The sequence below is a fragment of the Mustela nivalis genome (genome assembly GCF_964662115.1).
Source record: "Mustela nivalis genome assembly, contig: HAP1_SCAFFOLD_690, whole genome shotgun sequence".
In the NCBI taxonomy this organism is placed as follows: Eukaryota; Metazoa; Chordata; class Mammalia; order Carnivora; family Mustelidae; genus Mustela; species Mustela nivalis.
In genome coordinates, this window is record NW_028135973.1 from 316,813 (window position 1) to 337,534 (window position 20,722).

The following is a 20,722-nucleotide window of genomic DNA, read 5'->3' on the forward strand; positions in this document are numbered from 1 at the left end:
CTTGGAGTTCATGACCTGAGCCGAAGGCAGCGGCTTAACCCGCTGAGCCACCCAGGTGCCCCTATATTTACATATTTTTAAAGACTTTATTTATGTGATAGAAAGAAGGCACAAGCCTGGGGGAGGAGCAGAAAGGGAGGGGGAGAAGCAGGCTCCCCACTCAGCAAGGAGCCTGTTGGGGGCTCTATCACAGGACCCTGGGATCCTGATCTGAGTTGAAGTCAGAGGCTTGACTGACTGAGCCACCCAGGCGCCCCAAAGTGTGGGATCTTTTAGAAACAAGAAGAAACTGCACTTTGTAATTCGTGTTCAGTTGTAGCTAAAGATGCAAACATAACGGTCGTATAACGGTCGTAGGCGTGTGGATTTGATTCCTGTGGTTGGAGACCCTGGTCTGGGGAGTGTGGCTGGGTCCCTCAGGTGTTTGGGGACACTGGGCACCCACCATGTGGGCAAAGCTGTGGTCTTCCCAGACATAAAGGGCTCTGCATGCAGGAGCCCGAGCCCTGACCCAGAGCCTGGGTTTGCATCTGGGTTTTCCAGGGGCCACCAACCAATTCACCTGACTTGATTTCGGCTCAAAAAAGCACTGGCTTTTTCTTCAGGGGAAATGCCATGTTGTTCCACTGACCTCTTGTTTTAGGCAGACTCAGAAATCCGACCAGAAGCGGACCACTTCTCCCCCTGTGCAGCCCTGCCGTTCTGATCCTCACCATCCTCATGTCTCCTCGGGGCTGTTGCAACCTGCTGCTGCCATGATCCTTCCCCTGCTAGAGTCTGTTCTCACAGCAGCCAAAGTGATCCTTTGTTTTTCTTTTTGTTTTTAATGTTTATTTATTTAGAGATAGACCATGGGTGGGAGGAGGGGCAGGGGGAGAGGGAGAGGGACTCCTCAAGCAGACTCCCCGCTGAGCACGGTACCCCGATGTAGGCTCCATGCCAGGACCCTGAGATCACCAGAGTGAGCCTTTATTTTATTTTTATTTTTGAAGATTTTTTTCTCTATTCATTGAGAGCCGGGGTAGCAGGAGAGGGAGAGGGAGAAGCAGACCCCCCACTGAGCAGGGAGCCACTTAACCCACTGAGCCACTCAGGCACCCCTATAAAATGTCTTAAGAGGTATTAATGATTTGACTTTGACCTCATTAAAGACAAGAATTAACTCAACCCCTGATTTGGTCTAGTTGTAAGCTATTACCTGAGTGAACCTCACCCCCGGAGATTCTGGTTATGTTCGGGATGGGTCCCCTGAATCTTTTTGACAAGCTTGACGCTGATTCTGAAATGCAGCCAGGCTGGGAATTTCAGGAATAGACTATCAGGACAGAAAACGCTAGAGTAATTCATCCCTGCGGACTTCGTGTTCCTGGGGTTCTCAGCTCCGGCTCCATGTGCAGAATCACCTGGAGAGCTTTGTAAAAATATGGTTGCCCAGGGGCTCCTGGACAGCTCAGTCAGTTAAGAGTCTGCCTCTCGCTCAGGTCATGATCCCAGGGTCCCTTCATCACGCTCCTTGCTCAGCGGGGAGCCTGCTTCTCCCCCTGCTTGCACTTGCTCTCTGTCAGGTAAGTGAAATCTTAAAAAAAAAAAAAAACCAGGGGCGCCTGGGTGGCTCAGTGGTTTAAGCCGCTGCCTTCGGCTCAGGTCATGATCTCAGGGTTCTGGGATCGGGTCCCGCATTGGGCTCTTTGCTCGGCAGAGAGCCTGCTTCCCTCTCTCTCTCTCTGCCTGCCTCTCCATCTACTTGTGATTTCTCTCTATCAAATAAATAAATAAAATATTAAAAAAACGAAACAAAACCATACCATTGCCCACACCTGTAACCAGGCATTGCTATTCAGGGTTTCTCAGGTGATTCTCACGTGTAGCCTTGCTTGACAGTCACTGCCTTGAAGCATCGCACACTGGAGGTGAGAGCCCGGTTCTCAACAGCTGTGGCAGGAAAGAACCTCTATTTCCATGGGTTGTCGGCTCACACAGCACCAGCAGAGGGCACACAGCACATGCATTGTTCCATCCTCTTCTTCCCGAGCCAGAACCACCGGATCTGCACGTGACCACCCAAGGGCTCCTGCGGCACACACCAGGAGGGCAGTATCTGGGAGATGTCCAAACTCACCTGTGCGCAACCCCTGCAGATTCTGGTAGATGCTGGTATTTGAGAGAGAGAGAGAGAGAGCACCGAGAGAGGCAGAGGGAGAAGCAGACTCTCCGCTGAGCAGAGGGTCTGACATGGGGCTCAATCCCAGGACCCTGAGATCATGACCAGAGCTGAAGACAGAGGCTGAACCCACTGAGCCACCCAGGCGCCTTTGGGGTATCTATTTTTATGCTTCCTAGGTAATTCCAAGGCACCCCAACTTTTGAGACTCACTGGGATTTACCCTTCCTGAAGGCCATGCAGATAATAAAGCATCTGCTCTCAGGAGATACAAGTGGTCCTTAGATACACAGGCGATTTCTCCCACTTTGACGACAGTGCCCACGTGACCATCTGATAGAAATACCCAAGCAGACTTAGGAGGCTGTTCATCGAATGTTCCTAATAGTAAAAGGCATGAACAGCGGTGACAAAACTGGAAGTAAACTGAGTGTTTGTTAGTAGGTAATGTGGTGAATAAATGTCGGTAGAACCATAGTGCGGACCATTATATGGCCCTTCAAAGAAATGATGTTGGGGGGCGCCTGCGAGGCTTAGTCCACCGAGCACCCAACTCCTGGTTTCATCCCAGGTCGTGATCTCCCGGTCGTGGGACTTTGCCCCAGGTTGGGCTCTGTGTTCCGCGAGGAGTCTGTTTGAGTTACGCTCTCCCTCTGCCCCTCCCCACCATGCTCTCTCTTTAAATTAAATAAATACATCTTTAAAAAAAAGAATGAGGGGCGCCTGGGTGACTCAGTGGGTTAAAGCCTCTGCCTTCAACTCAGGTCATGGTCCCAGGGTCCTGGGATCGAGCCCCGCATCTGGCTCTTTGCTCAGCGGGGAGCTTGCTTCCTCCTCTCTCTCTCTCTGCCTGCCTCTCCGCCTACTTGTGATCTCTGTCTGTAATAAATAAATAAAATCTTTAAAAAATAATAAAATAAATTAGAAAAAGAATAAGGTTGAACTATATCTGCTGATGTGGAAAGGTAACCATAGGATAATGATAAGTGGAAAAAGCAAGCCACAGAACAGAACAGTTTTGTGTGGTCTTGTTTTTGCGTTTGTATAAATTGTGTAGGTTCTAATTTGTTCACAGTGGTTACAGTTGGGGGTGGGGTGGGTGGACAGGATGGAGGGCAGACGTTCACGTTCAACTTTATAACCTTCTAATACTGTTTTTAAGTTTTTATGACAGAGCATGTTGTCTGGCTTAACAGATGAAGAAAAATGCTGTAAAAACCTCTTTCAGGGACACCTGGGTGGCTCAGTGGATTAAGCCTCTGCCTTCGGCTCAAGTCATGATCCCAGAGAGCCCCGCATCGGGCTCTCTGTTCAGCAGGGAGCTTGCTTCCTCCTCTCTCTCTGCCTGCCTCTCTGCCTCCTTGTGATCTCTGTCTGTCAAATAAATGAAATCTTTAAAAAAAATTAAAACAAACAAACAAAAAAACAAAACTCTCTTTCAAGCCAACTCTGTAGGTGAAGGGAAGTTTCTCCACTTTGAATTCCCATTCTGGACTCGGAAGCTAAGCTGATGTCGGGAAATCGTGGAGATCATTGGTGACATGGTCACATTTGTTCCTTTTAGAGTGGTTTTCCTGCCTGTCTGCTGAGACCCGTCTGAACTCTGGGTGCCTCTGTGCCCTGGGCTGGGTATAATTTAGCTGCAGCGGATGGGGTGGTCTGTACCACACCTGTTTCCATCCATTACTTGCTAGGGACTGAAGGTGTATCCCCCCGCCCCTGCCGTGAAATTCAGCGGCTGAAACCATAACCCCCATGTAGTGGTGTTTGGAGGTGTGGGGCCTTTGGGAGATGATTAGGGTCCCCATGATGGGATAGGACCCTTACAAATAAAGAGGCTTAGTGTGTGTGTGTGTGTGTGCCCCCAGGAAGGCCATGTGAGGACACGGGGAAAGAGGTCCTGACTTAAGAACCTGACCATGGACTTCAGCCTCCAGAACTGTGAGAAATACATGTCTACCATTTAAACCTTCCAGTGTATGATTACTGGGGAGGTCCTCAAGGGGGTATGTCTGCCAGTTGACCCTCAAACTGGCCCCATGCAGTTGAAGGTTCTTCAGCCCCTCCCCTGTCCTTGGAATGTAGATTCCACCTGACTTCTCTGTTTCCAGAAGTTGCCCAAGGGATGTGGTGTTGAGCCCATCTGTGCAGTGGACGCCAGTGAACCCAGTGAAGACCATATAAACTCTTAAGGTTCTGGCAGGTGGGTTTGGAGAGCCCCTTATCTTGCAGCTGCCCAGGACAAGGCTTATAAGTTAAGTTCCCTTATAACCCCTGCCACCTGCCCATCCGGGGTGGCTTGCCTCTTTCTTGGGTCTCGCCCTGTCCCCTACCCCCCATGTATGGGGGCCAGTTCCAGGATGCACCTGGGGAGCTCACAGGAGGTTGTAAGCCAGCAGGGGTATTCCTTCGTAGCCACCTGCGCACACAGACGTGGTCCCCTAGAGCACAGTGAGGTCGGCGCTAGTCAGGGACATTCACAGTGTGTGCAGCTAGGAGCGAGTGTCCCACCTGCGCCGCTTACCAAAGATAAGACTTCTACCATTCAAGGACCACATTTAGTGCCCTCCCCAGCGCCAATGTGGTGGGCTCTGCTGCTTGCAGGGGTTGGGGGCAGTCTGGGGTAGACTGCCCAGACGGCCAGGGGTGGGAGCTTTCCTTCCACTGCTGCTTTGTGACTTCAGGACTTATGAGTCCCCACATGGAAAGCAATAAGGTCCCTTTGAACCCCAGGCAGAGTCCAGCTTTTATGGCCTTGTTTTGATCCTGTGGCATTCAACCATGAAATCCTGCCCAATTAATCAGGCAGGGCCCATACCATCTGGCCATGTTTGTACCAGCTCTGGTGACAAAACATGCATTTCACTGATGAACCGTTGAGATATATTCTAGGACTCGGCTCGGCTTGTATCCGCTTCAGGAAGTAGACTTAATATCTACGGGTGGGAACTTAACATTGACAGAAACAGACCGTTCAGAAATAGAACCGTAAGTGAGATGCTGTGTGTCCTGCCACGTTGTAGCTGTGACCGGTTAGAGATGTTCTCTCTGTGCCTTGGGTTCTTCCTGTGGGAAGCAGCGGTGACTGTGGCACCCACCTAGGCTGGCTGGGGGGACTCACTTGCTACCCGGAACACACTTAAATTGTGCTTGGTCCAGGGCAGCATTTGATAGAAGCTAGCGAGCTTCACTGTTAGCACCCTCCTTTTGCCGAGGAGGTTCAGAGAGGTGAAGGGACTTGCTCAAGGTCACCCAGCTAGAAAGCAGCAAAGTTAGGTCCTTCCGCTGCAGCGTTCTGCCTCCCCAGCACCAAAGGAGAACAGGAAGTAGAAAGCAGTGTCTGTTTTTAACAAAGAGTGTTTGACCGTGAGGTTTTGGTACCTTCCACCACCCACTTTAGGAAGTTACGTTAAGAGAACATAGGAATGCCGACCAGTTCAGGTTGACTTTACAAGACAGGTGGGCAGGCTGGCAGCTAGGCTGGCCATGGGAAAGGTCCTGGAGTGGAAGACAGTCCCTGCCCGCACCCGATCCTAACCCAACTGCATGTGTGTAGACACACGTCTGTTTATACACTAAGAGACCATCTTTCATACACCTGTGTTTCAAATTCCGGCTTCCAAGCAGTTCTCCCAACCTCTTTGAGATTGTTTCCTCACCTTAAAAATAGGCATATGAATACGTAGCTCATAGGTTTGTCAGGAAAATGCGCATAGTAGATGCTCAACAAATGATTAACTGTCATTACTAGATGTGATTATTTTAAAAACACATTGAATGGTAAATCTTGCTGTCCAAGAAAATTCTTTTATAGTCATGTTGGGTATCCAAGGCAGAGGAAACCTGGAAAACCACAGATCCACACCTTGGTTTTACAGGTGAGAAAAGTCAGAGCCACACAGGGTCACTGACAAAGCTGGAAGAAGTAGTGAGGCAGGGGCCCACGATCCCCGTGCCAGGTCGGGCCACCAAGTCATCTGGACTGTCCTAGATTCCTGACTGGTCTCTCGGCCTCCCTGTCCTTCACAGGAGCGCTCAGCATGGTGGGTGACCTCCCCACCCCGCACCACAGCGTGGAAATGCGGTGCCTCTGAGCAGGGCGGGGAAGGCCCTCTACAGCCGAGCCCGCCTGTTGCTTTGGTCCAGTCTCTGACTCCTGCGGTCTCTCTGTGATCACATCACAGGACGCCTGTCCTTACCCTGTCTTTGTGCCTCCGGTTAGCTTTGCTCTCTGTCTGGACTGCCTTCCGTCCCTCCTCAGAGTCACTGGAGCAGTCCCTCTCAACCTTGAAGATGGAATTCAGGGACCTAACTTCCAGCCCAATGTGGGGCCTGCACTCTACAGCATCTGGGGTCTGCCTGTATTCTGATCCCTAGGCTGGCTTGCTGTGACCTCTACCCCACCAAGAGATGAGCTGAGTGGGAGGACGACGCCCTGTCCACCCCTGTGCCCCCGCCACATGCTAAGTCCTCGAGCTCTGGTGACGTTAGTGGCCTCATGGTGCTTCCTGAGCCCAAGGCAGACTTATGCAGGCAGAGTAATCCCCCAAGACCTCCCTCAGTGGTATATAATAGGTGTTTAATAGGTACTTGTCAGACGATGACTTAACTAAACCGTTCCCAACCCCAAAAAGGCCACGTTCATGCTCATGTTTCCATTATAAATTTTTTAATTAAGAATACTGATTAACGCAGGAAACAGATTTTAATTCACGGAATTGTGTATATGGTCATCAGTTACATTGTGACATGTCAATTTCTTTATCATTGATTGGCACTGTCAACAGAATACTGTAAACAAGATCACTTTGAATGTTTAAGTCGGTGGTGCTCCCACCTGGGGTTCTCTACCATGAGCTGATCTATGTATGTGTGTGTATATATATATATATATATGTATATGTAGAGAGATAGGTATAGATACACAGGTATATTAATGTGCACAACTTTGCATGGTTACTGAGTGTCAGTAAAAATTATAAAAAAAACACCCATTTATTATAATAAAAGTGAGGATGTGCTAAGACTTGCTATTACAGGACCTTGTTTTCTGTAAAAGTAACAAGACTTGCTAGAGATAGTTAACTAAGGTCTATGGCACTGATGGGAGATGGATTCATTCCCAGACCGCTGGCGACAGAAGCACTCTGCGGGCCCCGTCCTCGTCAGCCACCTGTCGGCTGGGCTCCCCGTTTTTACCCACCTCCCCCCTTACAATCTCGAGCCCTGCCGAGAGTCTTTTCCTTGAATTTCTTCCAGCTGTACCCCCACCTCCAAAAGAGGATGCCTCAGGAACTCGTGTGATGCCCTGAGCCAACAAGATCGTGTTGAAAAATGGCTTAAAAAGTTTCACGCAAAGGAACTTCCCTTGGTAAGGAGTGAATAAGTCTGGAAGTGCCTTTCCAGATAGAACGATTTCATTTCTCCACGATTGCCTCATGAGAGAGAACAAAATGCCTATAGCCAGTCTCTCTACCGAAAGAGTCGAGTTTCCGGTTGCGCCTTGGCTTGAAAACCTTTTGGACTCCAGCACCCAATGCTGAGGTTCTCCAGAGAAAGTCTACTTGTGCCAATAAATGAATTAGGGTTTGGTTTGCATCTGGCTTGTTAAATAAGGCCTTAACTCTTGGGATATTGCCTGTGGAATCTGGGAAGGTATGAGACCATGAACTGGTGTGTCTTTGAGCGTGCTGTCTCCTTTTCTGCAACACTCCTCCTTGCCTTGCTTGGAGAACTCTGGCTCATTCTACCAACTCGTGCCCCATGTTATTTTTTCCCCGAAACCTCCTGAGCCTGCCTGCCACTCCCTCTGACTTCCCGACGTTCCCATACATCTGTCACAGCACTTGCCACTCGGCTTGGATTTCCGGTTGAAGAATTTTGTCCCCAGTGAGATCGGAGTCCCTCGACAGCAGGGACCATGTTGTATTCCTAGTGCTTAGCACCGGGCCTGGGACAAGGGAGGGACTTAGCGAGAGTCCCATGAAGGAATGACAGAATAAACAGATGGACATACGAACGAGGGGTACCCTGCACAGAGAGGGGCAGACACCTCCGCTCAACCGGCAGAGCCAACAGCCCTACACCAACACAAGTCCTCCTGGAAAGCCGTGGTTAGCACAGACCCCAAGATGAGGCGTGCACCAGAAGCCACGGATCTGACCGCGTCTGTTTAATACGCACTGCCTTTTCTTCTCGACAAACACAGGTCGAGGACCACTGGGAAGAGTGGAAGCAGAAAAGAAAAAGAAACCACCACCACCCGTTTGAGGTCTTGGATGATTAGTTATTAGAAGATCAAAGAGCCGAACTGAAATCTTGCTGTGTCCAGTTCCCAAGACAGCCGAGCAGGCAGCGGGAGGCGGAGCGCTTCCCTTAAGGCCTCTGAGTCTGCCCCACTCAACACCCGTCCGCTGCTGCGGCACAACCAGAGGCTCTCTGTAGGAGCTTGCAAGTCTGATCGTTTCTAAGACTGTCTCGCCTCCAGAAGAGGCCCCTTGGCCTCTGCTACCATCCAACTCAGCATTTAACTCTCATCTGCCTGGTAAGCTACATCCTCCTCTCTGTCGGGAAAGTCTCTAATCTGGAGTGGCCAGTACAAGGAAACCACCTGGAACCAACAGGCCATCTTTTCTGCATGGTGCGCTGGTGCCTGGAGTTTCATGGTGCTACCCTCAGGAAGAAACCTAGCTTAGCAACCAGTTCTCCGTGCTGGAGGGCTTCGCACAGCTCTGCCGTCTAGTGAGGGCTGCTCCGAAGGGGAGTAGAGAAAGAGCCCCTGGGGCGAGGAGTCCACGGGTCAGACCCCAGGTGCCCAGGGAGACAGGGGGAGGTGGCTCTGCTGCCCAAAGCCCTGGGCTTCTGTTCCAGGGCCACTGGCTTGTGCTTCTGACCTTTTGGCTCCTGTGTGTCCCCATGGATGCTCAGAGGACACACTGGGATCCCAGGACTGGGATCACATTTAACAGAAGGGACAGAGTCGGGGGAATGGAAGGTGGTGAGTAAGAAGTGCCGGTGATGCCTCCCAGAGATTCTCCAAGGCCAAGCCCCGTCAAGGACGGAATTCACAGTTTAGAGGATGCCCAGATACACTGAGTGGAGCGACCCCTTCCTGCACTGCAAGCTCCAGCCTAATGTTCCTCCTGTCCTGCCTTTGTGTCATCTGTCCTGTCCTTCGCTGAACTGTGCATGGGACCTGCTCAGAGCCCCAGGCTGGGCAGGAGGGGGAAAGCAAGCCTGTCTGCATCAGGCGAGGGGGGCCCGCACCCTTGATCACGCAATATGGCACTCGAGAGGGACCGGAACCCAGAAGTCCCCGCCACCAGTCCTGGGAGCAGCTGTCATTCCTTTGCCTGGCTTCCAAAGAAACTGTTGGGGTCAAGGTGGGCACATATATGGCCAGGACCCTCATGGCCCTGCCGAAGACGATGTCCAGGGCTCACGCAGACTTTCTGGGCTCAGACCCATGTGCGTCATTGGCTCTGCAGGGAGGAAAATCAAAACCAGCCCCTCCCGCCCGTCCCCTCCCCCCGAAAGCCACCACAAACATCCCCGCCCCACAAAGAACCCTTCCGTTTACGCATTCGCCTCTGATACTTTAAGTGAAAACATGAATTAGGCAAACTAATCAATTTGACAACAGTTGAGATTGGGGCTTTCTCAGAGCACAGTGGAAATGGCTTCTTTACTTGAAGTCTGCTAAGATGTCGCTGAAAATATTGAGGAACAGGTGCGCGTGGTGATCCCTGAAGACCAGAGTGGGGCGGAATCGGATGGATTTGTCCCCGCAGCCTCCCAACACCACGCCTGAAAGCAGAGGCAGGAGGAGAGTCAGCGGCCTGGGCACAGAGCCGCGCCGTGGCCGCCGGGAGGGGGCTACCTGCAGTGCACCTTCCTTCCATCCAGCTTCTGTCTGTCCTTCCTCCCAGCCTGCCGGCCGTTCTCTCTCTCTTCCTCCCACCTTCCCTTCTACCTCCAATGTCTGCTCTGCTGCCCCCGAACCAGGCCAGCCGAACCAGGCCAGCCGAGGCCTGCCTTCCAGAAACTCGTGGTAGGGTCAGGAAGGAAAGAAGCAAACAGGGAAAATGGAGTCCAGAAAGGCCGGCAGCAGGTGCGAGGGGCAGGGCTGTCATCACGGAGGGTTGGACCTGCTGATTTTCAAGGGTGTCTTCAGCACTGACGAGCTGGGTGTCCTGGTCGAGGTCCTGCAGTGCCCCCGAAACTCAGCTTTCTCTTCTTAGAGAGGAGGCAAGATACCCCTGCCCCTTGGGAATTCTGAGAGGGAGCATTGAAGGGGCCGTGTCTACGCTTGACCCATCTTAGGGCCTCCGATCGCACGCTCTGACCCCACTGCACCTCTGCCATGGCTTCCCATAGCTCAGGAAGAAGCTGGGACTCTACAACGGGCTCTGCAGGCCCATGTGACGTGTGCCCCGTGGCCGCTCCTCACACCCCGTTCCAGGGGCTTCTCCACCTCCGTGGGCTCCATCCTGCCTCAGGTAATTGCACACGTCCCTCCCTGTATCCGAATGCCCTTCCCCACTTCCCCTGGCCAGCCCCAGCTCCCTGGCTAGACTTAAGGTAAAATGCCTCTTCCTCGAGGAAGCCTCCCTGATTTCCTGGTCCGACACTTCCCCCTACCATTCCATCCTTAGCCCCTTTCCTCCTTCCCAGGATGCAGAACTGCAACCGATGCTTTACGAAAAGCTGTCTCACGTGTTCCCTGCATGCTAGACCGTGAGCTCCTTGAAGGAAGGGCCCCGATGGTCTAGCTCCTTCATCATCTCAGTTGTCTCCTTTGTTGTGTAACTCACCTTCTCAGTGAATGTCTGTCGAGTGAATGAATAAGGAAATCCCACTGGCCCCTGTCCCTTCTTTTCCGAAAGAGCACTCAGACTGTCTTCAGCCCCTCGAACCCTCTGCCACCCTGTGCCCCGCAGTGCACCCTCCCCAGGTGACCTGGATCCCTGATGCAGCCCAGCTTCCAGTCCTGCTCACTTACCTTTGTTTCTGGCCATTAAAATGAGCTTATTCCGTATGGTTTCATCGGGAGTGTCAAAGGAGCAAAAGGTGCCTCGTCCTCTCACTCTGCTGATGAACTGGGGGTACCGGGCCTGCAATGGGCGGGGGGGGGGCACGTCAAAGCCCATCACCCGGGCAGCAGCCGGGCCGTCACTGCGGCTCCTCACATGCACCCCAGGGTCTGGCCTTCAGGCCTGTGCAGCTCCAGCAGGACGGCTGCGGGGTTACGGGCTCTGGCTCTACACATCCAGTCCCGAGTCCAAAACCCGCTCTGCCTCTCTCTCCTGAAGCACCCTGTAAGTGGCCCGTGCCTCACCTTCCTCTTAAACTGAAGTATGTAAATGCTCTTGTTCCCCACGGGCCATGGTGGGAATTTAGTGACACAAGATTGGCACTCGGCAGGTGCTCAGAGGACGTCAGCCGTCCTTATCAGAACTTCCACTGGCTCTGTCAGTTAAGCATCCAACTCTTGGTTTGAGCTCAGGTCATGATCCCAGGGTCGTGGGATCAATTCTCCCTAACTCTGCCCCACTACCCCAAATATGTGCCCTCGCACTCTCTCTTTCTCCCTGTCAAATAAATAAGTAAATAAATACATGTTAAAAAACCATAACCTTAGGGCAGCGGGGCAGAGCCGAGGGGCGAGTGTCATCTCATTGGTGGAAAAGTGGAGATAAAGCCACATTCTGGTGCTAATAAGGGCCCATATGGGCGCCAGGCACTTACATGCATGGTCCACCAGCAGAGGAGGGCCCAGTGGGTCTCCACAGGTGGGGAAACTGAGGCTCAGAAGTCCCTGCAGCACTTCCTCTGCTTGTTCAGGCACCTGCTGACTGGCTGGAAGCTCTCAGCTGCTCTAACAGCCACACTTTACCCCTTGAGCGTCTGGGCCTCCTGAGCGCCCCTAGAACATGGACTTTGAAGTCCGCCAGCATCAGGTTCCAGCCCCAGGGGTGTGATATGGGAGCTGTCTCACTTTGGACAAGCCAACAACCCCTCCGTGCCTCAGTTCCCTCACCTATAAAACTGGGCTAGTAATGGTGGCTACACTCACCACTGCTGGACTTCACCCCGCGGGTGTCAGAGATCCCCTGTTCCAGGCCAGGCACGCAGCAGGTGCTCAATAATGCAGGCTGTTACCACAACTGACCAACCTCCCTCCCCAAACCCCTGCCATCTCCCCCTGGTGGTTCTGCTCAGGTCACAGGCAACTGGACCCTCCAGCTCCCAGCGGATGGGCTCTTTGTGACCGTCAACCGGGGAGGGTCCGCTGACCTCCAGCTCCTGAGTGGGCTGTGCTCCCCCCGGCCCCGCCCCATCTGGGAGAGTCCTGTGCACGTGTATGTGTGTGTATGTGTGTGTGTGCGCACGCTAAGTGGGGGAAGGGTGTCGGGCAGGGATCTTGACAGAAAAAGGCAATTATAACCGAGAGCTGTGTCGTCCCACGCAGCAGCCACGTGTGGCCTGAGATGTGGCAAGTGCAAGTGCAGACACGCTGTCCATGGAAGGTCTGGGCCGGGTTTCTGAGTCTTAAGAGAATACAACCTCCCACAGTGACTGTTTTCCGTACTGACAGCAGGCCGAAATCATCGTGCGGACGTGATGGGTTAAGTAAGACACATTATTGCTAACTTTGCCCCCTTCCTTTTTACTGTCCGTCTGCTTACTAGAACGTTTAAAATCACTTCTGTGGCTTGTCCCGTTAGTGCTACTGCGGAGTGGTACGTGTGAGAGCACAGCAGCAACAAGGGACGAGGTGACGTGTCCGGGGGAGTGTGAGTGCGGTGCGTTTGCGAGGCTTCCCAGAGGACGGCTGCCCGAACTTAAGAGAGCCAGGGACGGGGAGTGGGGGAGGGGCGGACCCTACAGAAACGGGGAGCTCAGATGGTGCCCTGGAGGGCGGGGAGCCACGGACGGGGGAGCGCGAGGGGTACCTGGAGGTCCAGCAGCCCCGTCAGCAGGGCCTTCCCAGCATGCGCTGCGTTGTTCAGCAGGTCCTCCCGCTTGATGATGTTGATGACCTCGGCCAGCAGCAGGTTCTTGGATGGGTCCCCCAGCCAGGTGTTGAAGATCCGGTATGGCTGGAACGAGGCCCAGGGTGTTGGAAGGGTTCATACACGGGCACACCCTGGAGGGGCCCCACTTCCTTCAGACACGTGTCCGTCTTGGGAGGAGAGAAACCGGACCAACGAGCATCTACCAAGGCCCGGGAGGGTAAGACACGTCATCTCACTGCAACGGCTGCTACTGTTAGGGAGACCAAGTCGGTCCATGCCCTAGACAATCTCTCAGTCCTGGGGCAACCACGACAGTTGGCCCTTAACTACTTATAATCCTCATTTTCTAGACGAGGAGCCAAGGTTCTGAAAGGTTAAGTGATTTGTCCTGGAAAATACCGGTGGGGAGTCAGGAGTGGATTGGTGGCAGTCTGATTTACAGTGACCACCGATTTACTCCTCCATGAATTATTCAGGTGTTAGTGCAGCTAACTAAAACACACTTCCTAGCCTCCCTTGGAGACAGGAGTGGACATGTGACCAGATCTTAGTCAAAGTGTTAGAAACAGAAACGTTGTGGGATTTCTGGGAAGGCTGCTTTATTAAGACAAGCAGGAGGCCACTTTGTCCTTTCCTCCTTTTTCTTCCTACTGCCTAGAACCGATACATGATGGCTGGAGCTCCAGCAGTGATTTTGGATCACAAGGCAATCTTGAGGGCGGAAAGCACATGCAGGAATAGCGGAAGAAAAGATCCCGGGCCCCTGATGACTGTGTGTGTGTATGTGTGTGTATGAGAACCCCTATGTATATTTGGCAGTACAGTGTACTGGTTTAGAGCATGGGCTCCTCATTTGAATCCTGGCTTCGTCACTTAACAGGCTGTATGAACTTGGACAGTTTAATTAACCTCTCCATGCCTGGTTTTTCGTTGGCAAAATAGGAGAGAAAAATAACACCTACTTGGTTAGATTGTTTTAAGGATTAAAAGGACCTGAGAAGTACTTAGAATGGGGCCAGGCACAGAGCACGTGCTCAGTTCAAAGCAGCGGCTAGTAATAACATTATCCTATGGGCACATGGAGATCAGGAGACTGACAGTGGGCTCTGAGGAAGTTGCCCCACACAAAGTTGGGTGATCATAACCACTGGTTAATTACACTGGTAAGAAGTGGGTGTCAGGGGCCCTATGTGACCTGGTAGGTGTCCACTCAGCTCCTGGTTTGGAGAAAGGAGTGGTGGGGAGCCAGGGTGGGTGGCTACTCACAGCATTGGGTCTGAACTCCTCCTTGTGGAAGAAGCCCCCAGTCATCATCTTCTTGCTGAAGGTCATCACGTCTGCAGGGTCGGCCAAGCCCCAGTGCTCGTGGGCCCAGAACTTGCCTGTGCAGCCCCCTCCTGTCTGGACCTCATCCACCAAGAAGGCACAACCGTGCTGGCGGAGATGGGAGAGAAGGAGCAAATCAACACCCACCATGTCGACCAGCATCCAACCAGCCAGAGACGTACCGCTTTCTGGTCTGTGAACCAGGCCCCTGCTCCTGGGCCAAGCAGGTGCATTGGAGCTGGACCTGAACCTGTCCTCAGACTGCTGAGCTAGAATAGGACCGCAACATCGAGTATACCCTGAACCTACTCCCAGCAACACCGGGTTCAGCTTCAGGCCCTAAGTGAGTCAGCGACTTCCTCCGCGGGCTGGCGGTCCCAGCAGAGAGGCTCAGTCCTGCCTCCCAGGCTCCAGCTGTCCTGTTTGCCGGTTCCACTCACCAGCCCGACCGCCCGTTACCGTGTACGTGTTTAGAGCAGCTCCTGTCTTACTGGCTGGATGTGCCAGTTGCACGTGCACGAGGTATTAAAGTAAACACGGGATATTAGTCTAGAGTCTGCTCGCTTTGCGTCTATGGAGTGTGGATCACGCTGGGCTGAGAGATGAGGTGGGGTCTGCAGAGAGAACAGGAGGCTGAGGCCTTCCCAGGCATCCCTGGATTGGGCAAGTCCCTGACTAACGTGGCAGGGTGGAGGCTGGTTCTGCAGTGAGATTTTAGGGACAAACTCCTAACCTAGCCCCTGCCTCCAATGCCCCTACCTGCGAGGCCACCAGGCAGCCTCTGACCATCTGGACATGCTCGAGGCCTCCAGAGCTAACTCTTTGCTCTAGAAACCAGCTGGAGAGGGCCCATGGCCCCAACCGGCCCCCACGCCATGCACTGACCTTCCTGGAGATGTCTCTCAGCTTCCGGAAGAAGTCGTCAGACGCGTGGTTGTCTCCGCCCTCTGACTGGATGGGCTCCACGATGATCCCTGCCACCGTCTTCTTCTTTTTCCGGTATTTCACAATCAGATCTTCTACCTGCATTCCCGGGGGGCAAGCAACAATGGCTGCCTAGTAGGGCAGCGTCCGTAGATGGGCAGGTGGTCTCCCCTTCCCCCGGAAATGATGCCAGACACGTGTTCACGTGTACTTCCGGCGAAGATGGCGGCAGCCATTCAGAGCCGCTCGTGTGGGCGGGGATGCACCCTACTTGGGCCTGGTGCTAGCACCTGCAGGGGAGAAACTAAGGACTCGGGCCACAGAGGGGCTGAATGAGACCACCCAGCACAGGCCCGGCATATGGGAAAGAGTTGCTGCCCCCACTGCAAGTACAATGCTACGGCCACTGCATCGTCAGCATGATACTGGTAGGAGAGTCCTTTCTGTGCAGAATCTCAGATACGTATTTGTTTAAAAAATGGTGATTTCTAGAAAAACTCCCATTATATACGTAGCTAAATATTTCTGTTGCATGGGGCTGTACTAGACTCCATTCCCGTCACTTTTCTTTACCGCGAAGTACCTAGTACCTAGCACCTTGCTTCACATGCAGTCCATGTTAATCATTAACTGATCGAAAAGGATGACATGTCTAAGGGGCAAAGCTGCCTCAAACCAGCCTCATTTGAGCTCAGATTCCAACCATGAAGACTTTCCAGTGTCTTTTCCCCAGCAAAGACTCCTTCCAGAGTCTAACACGGAACGTAATATGCAGGACAGATCAAAGGGAGGGCTGCTGGTTATGGCAGAGACGCGGCATCAGGGCTGTCCCTCCCCTACCCCTCACTGCAACCCCAGAGCAGCCCTAGGAGACTTGGGAGCGGGCTGAAAAGTGGTAGACAACAGGGTCCTAGGCGTCCACTTTTTCGTTGGGCTGCCCCGTATCCTCATAAAGCCTCTCTTGTTCTGGAGTCAGTGAAGCTTACCCCCAAAGAAACTTAAATGGTACCAGAAATCAGTACTGGAAACAGGGTGATGGATGCCAGGAGACAAAATCAAGGTGTCCCGTTCCTTTTCCCGGTGCAGGACATGTGGGACACAAGGCCTCTCTGTCTCCATGTCCCTCCCAGGGACCACCACACAGGTCCTAGGCAAACTCTGCGTGCCCCTCCCTGAGGGGAAGGAGACGGGGCAGTGTTACCTCTTCGAGACAGCGGGCTTCTTCCTGCTGGTTCTCTTTCACAAAATCTTCCAAAGGGTATTTCAGCCGTGGGAACGGTGCAATGGGCCAGTCGAAGGAAGGGATGTCGATCTTGTGAATAGCTTTGGAGTGCGTGGTCGCTAAGCATCCTAGGCCAGCAAAACACAAGGTGGTTGGGCTTGGGGAAGTAGGAGGAACAGTCTTCGAAAAGCAGATCATGGGCAATTCAGGTCATGTCTTCCAACCCCCAGGGAGGCCTGCTGCCTGGAGTTCCTGTGATACTCTGATGCTGAAGCAGAACCCGTGTGTGTGTGTTTGTTTGTGTGTGTGTGTGTGCGCGCGCGCGTGCACAGGCACGCTTTCCTTCCTGATTCACTGCAGATTCCGCACAAACTCTGAAGGCACGGAGTCAGGGTTTGAATCCCAGCTGTGCCACTGTCGGGCCCTGGCATGTTCCTTCCTTGCCAGGCCCTGATCTCCACATCTGCAAAGAGGGACTAACAGTTCCCGCTCTGCAGAGAACAGCGTGGAGTTAGTGAGATGCTACATGAAAACGGCCAAGGTGAGATATACGTGAAAACTGCGGCTGCTGCTGTTAATCACAGTCTAACTGCCACCAGGGGCTCACCCCGGGCCCTCCTTACCCATGGTCCTCCCATGGAACGCGCCCATGAACGAGAGGATGCTGTACTCGGGGCAGCCGGGGGCCTAGGACCAGAAAACAGTGTTGGTCAGTCACGATCTTAGGGCTGGGGGATCGTACTGTTGACCTGCGCACCCAGAAGAACACACATGTCTGTCAGAAGAACCTGAGTCCACTCTCAGGACCAAGTGAAGACCAAGTGAAGTCCCAAGGTCTACACCCGGCCCACAGACACTCAAGTAAAAATGTTTTCAATCAAGAGATTTCATGTAACTGTCTAAACTTCTGGCTTCTTACAAGTTCTGCATCATCTGGGCCCATTTTCCTCCCGTGGCCACTGCAGGTGGCTAAGGCCTAAAGGCTGGGCAGACACGTTGCCCCAGGGCCCAACACCTGCCGTAGGCTGCTGGGGCTTATGAGTTTTGAGCTCATACTGTGACCAGACTGCTCTGGCTTCCACTGCTCTGGTGGGCCAGACATCTCTGGCAGGGCATCTCCCTGCAAGTCTCTGGGCTTTTGGAAGGGGTCTGTGGGCTGGGGCCAGAGTGGCAGCCTCTTCCTATGAGGATGCTGCCCGCGCTCCGGAGGGACGCAGGAACTCCCACGTGGATGGCACAGTGGTCTCATTTCCAACCAAGCCAGACGCTTTTCCAGCTGCTTTAGGCAGACTACTGGGGGCCCAGAGTTGCTGGGAGGCTCACATCACATTTTCTCGGGCCGGCTGATCTCCTCGGGGTCCCTGACAGCCCTGGGGAAGAGCACTAACCCTCCTTCCCCGTCCCCCAAACTCTGGAATACCCTTCCTGCCACTTTCCGTAATTGTCCCCTGATGCCGCCACTAAACATGAGCAACGGGACCTACAAGTGTGACGGAACAGGATGTCCGTGGGGGTCAGGTGAGAAGGGGGGAGGCATGACCCACTGTTTATTATAAAGACGGCCAGAGGGAAAAAGGAAGTGTTTAAGTTTATGGAAGTTGGTGTGAACACAGAGAAAGAGGTGGATGAGGGGAGAAAAATTAAAGGAAGCATGAAAAGAAATTAAAAACAATCTTACCACCCAGAGGCAACCCACTGTAAACATATTAGCGGGATTCCTTCCAGTAATCTCCTGTGTATTTACTTACATGGTTGACAGCACAGGGTCTGTGCAATTTACCTTCCACTGTTCTCACTAAATTACAGCTTGTGTGTCTCCAGGCCGAGAGAAACCCTTTGTGACTGTTTCTGCAGAATCTTGCGGACGTATGCAGGGGGTCATTGACTTCAGTGGCTCCTGTTTTTTTGTTTTTTGTAATAGCAGCAGACCCTTCTGTCTAAGTCACTGAATGGAAGAGGGCAGGCCTGCTCTGGCTGAAGCTGGCTGGGAGCTTGTGATCTAGATCTATCCTCCTGGTTCTCCCTGTGCCCCTAGGCTCCCCCATCACCTCTGACACTGGCCTCCTTGGCACCTCTGTGGACCACTAGGGTTCCATTCCCCTTCCCCATCTATATAGCTGGTTCTCAGTCTCCCCTGGTTATCAAGACTATAACCTCCAATGGGGTGAACTCCCTCGTATGTGCCTCTGTGCTGACATTCTGGATGATTCTGGTGAGTATATTAAAGGCTCCTCAGACAGTCCAGTTCTGTCCTGGGAAACTGATGCGTGCCGGTCAGGAAGGACGCCCTTCAGTCTTGACACCAGAGGAATGGACCAGGGAGGGGGAATGCTTGGGAACCCCTTGGTAGGGATGTGATGTCTGTGTCCCTCCCAAATATCCATGTGGAAACCTTCACCCCACCTCCCCGAAATATGATGGTGTTTGGAGGAAGGACCTTTGGGAGGTGATCAGGGTCGGATGAGATCATAGGGTTGGGCCCTGGAGATGGCGTCAGTGCCCTTAGAGGAAGAGATCCCAGAGTGCCTGCTCTCTCCTGGACATGTGAGGACATGGTGAGAAGGCACCGTCCACAGGCCATGCAGAGGGCCTAGCCCAGGGAATGGGACTGACCTTGACCTTGGACTCCAGCCTCCTGAACTGTGGGCCCATACTCCGTTGTGTAAGCTGCCTAGTCTGGGTGTGGGATTGTGTTATAGGTGCTGAGCTGCGTGGGATGCCTCTTCCCCGAGAGGGCCAGGGTCTGTGAGCCGCACGAGCCAGAGGGCGGGGCAGAAGGGCGCGCTGTGCTCACCTGGTTAATCATGCACGTCTCCAGCTCCTCTTTGGAGAAACCCGTCTGACCCCTCTCCTTGTTCTGACAACACACAACAGACGAGATCTCAGAGACTCTCCGGGGAGGGAGGGCCTTCCCCGTTGTACGCAGACCCACGTTCTGTTGGGGTCCCTAGTGAGGGCTTTCTCCCGGCTGATACATACGCTGACTGGCCCCCCTCTGCACTATCAAGCGAGACTGTGCATTGATCTTGCAGCAGCAGAAGGGGCGGAACACACAGGAGCGTCTGTGCTGCCAGCAACGCCGGACAGCTGCTGAGATGGGGCATGTGATGCCAAGGAAAGCCGGCGCAGTGACATCGGGTAAGTCGGGTGTCCCCCCCCACCCCCGCGGGATGCTTGGGAAGCCCTGTCCAGGCAGTGGCCCTCTCCGGATTTTAGCTGTGGGCACTGCCGGTCAGGACTCCGGCATGGACAGGGGTGAGTGTGTGGCTGCAGACTGGGGAGCCTGTGTGTGCACGTGTGGGTGTGCACATGCGCGTGCAAATGCTCATGCCCCAAACCTCACCCGGTACCACATGAAGATTGTCTTAAAGGCATTTTCGTTGGAGCAGGAGCCGCAGGACATGGTGATAAGCTGGGACATCCCTTTGGGAGCCACCTGCAGGGAGAGAAACAGTTGTGGCCTTGGTTCCAGAGAGTCCCACTGGCCCTAGCTGGTGCTGAGCCTCTGCAGGGGCCCACGCTGGGCACTGGGGGCTGTGGGGGTGCTGGGAGGGATCCAGGAACGTCCCAAGCTTAGCAGGACTGGGAGAAAGGGAACAGGAAAGCCTGGTAGCTGGAGGGCAGGGAGGAAAAAGCCACAAAGAAAAGCCCAGACCGTCCTGCCCAGTGCACCCGCCATCCCCTTAGATGCCCACATTTTACAAGTGGGAAGCTGAGGTTCAGAATGACTCTAATTGGGGCGCCTGGGTGGCTCAGTAGGTTAAGCCTCTGCCTTCGGCTCAGGTCATGATCCCAGGGTCCTGGCATCGAGCCCTGCATCAGGCTCTCTGCTCAGCAGGGAGCCTGCTTCTCCCTCTCTCTCTCCCTGCTTGTAATCTCTCTTACTCTGTGTCAAATAAATAAACAAAATCTTAAAAAAAAAAAAAGAATGACTTTAATTGTTGTAACGACTAAAACTGAAATGTCGGGGAGGGGTGAATAATATGCAAAACTCTGAACAAATACTAATTACCCCTGCTTCCTTTTTCATGTACACGGGGATCCCTTCTTCTCTTTAAAAGGAAAATTGAA

At 53.2% G+C, this 20,722-nt stretch overlaps 1 protein-coding gene and 1 long non-coding RNA gene across 4 annotated transcripts in view; one reads left to right on the forward strand and one right to left on the reverse strand.

Moving 5' to 3' along the window:
* Window positions 1-6,808: 6,808 nt before the first annotated feature.
* Window positions 6,809-20,722, reverse strand: part of ABAT (4-aminobutyrate aminotransferase) — an 81,420-nt gene continuing 67,506 nt past the window's right edge. For all 3 annotated transcript variants that reach the window (XM_082750117.1, XM_082750119.1, XM_082750118.1), the window contains exons 8-16: window positions 19,995-20,087; window positions 19,446-19,508; window positions 17,275-17,338; window positions 16,631-16,779; window positions 15,391-15,528; window positions 14,446-14,613; window positions 13,117-13,263; window positions 11,163-11,274; window positions 6,809-9,967 (exon numbers count right to left, since the gene is read on the reverse strand). In XM_082750117.1, the coding sequence (XP_082606243.1) occupies window positions 9,846-9,967; window positions 11,163-11,274; window positions 13,117-13,263; window positions 14,446-14,613; window positions 15,391-15,528; window positions 16,631-16,779; window positions 17,275-17,338; window positions 19,446-19,508; window positions 19,995-20,087 (1,056 nt within the window). In that variant the 3' untranslated portion in view covers window positions 6,809-9,845. The remainder of the gene's footprint in view (window positions 9,968-11,162; window positions 11,275-13,116; window positions 13,264-14,445; window positions 14,614-15,390; window positions 15,529-16,630; window positions 16,780-17,274; window positions 17,339-19,445; window positions 19,509-19,994; window positions 20,088-20,722) is intronic.
* On the forward strand, window positions 13,177-15,052 carry LOC309857410. The gene is made up of 2 exons (XR_014307696.1): window positions 13,177-13,396; window positions 13,838-15,052. It is a non-coding gene; the product is annotated as an uncharacterized lncRNA (long non-coding RNA).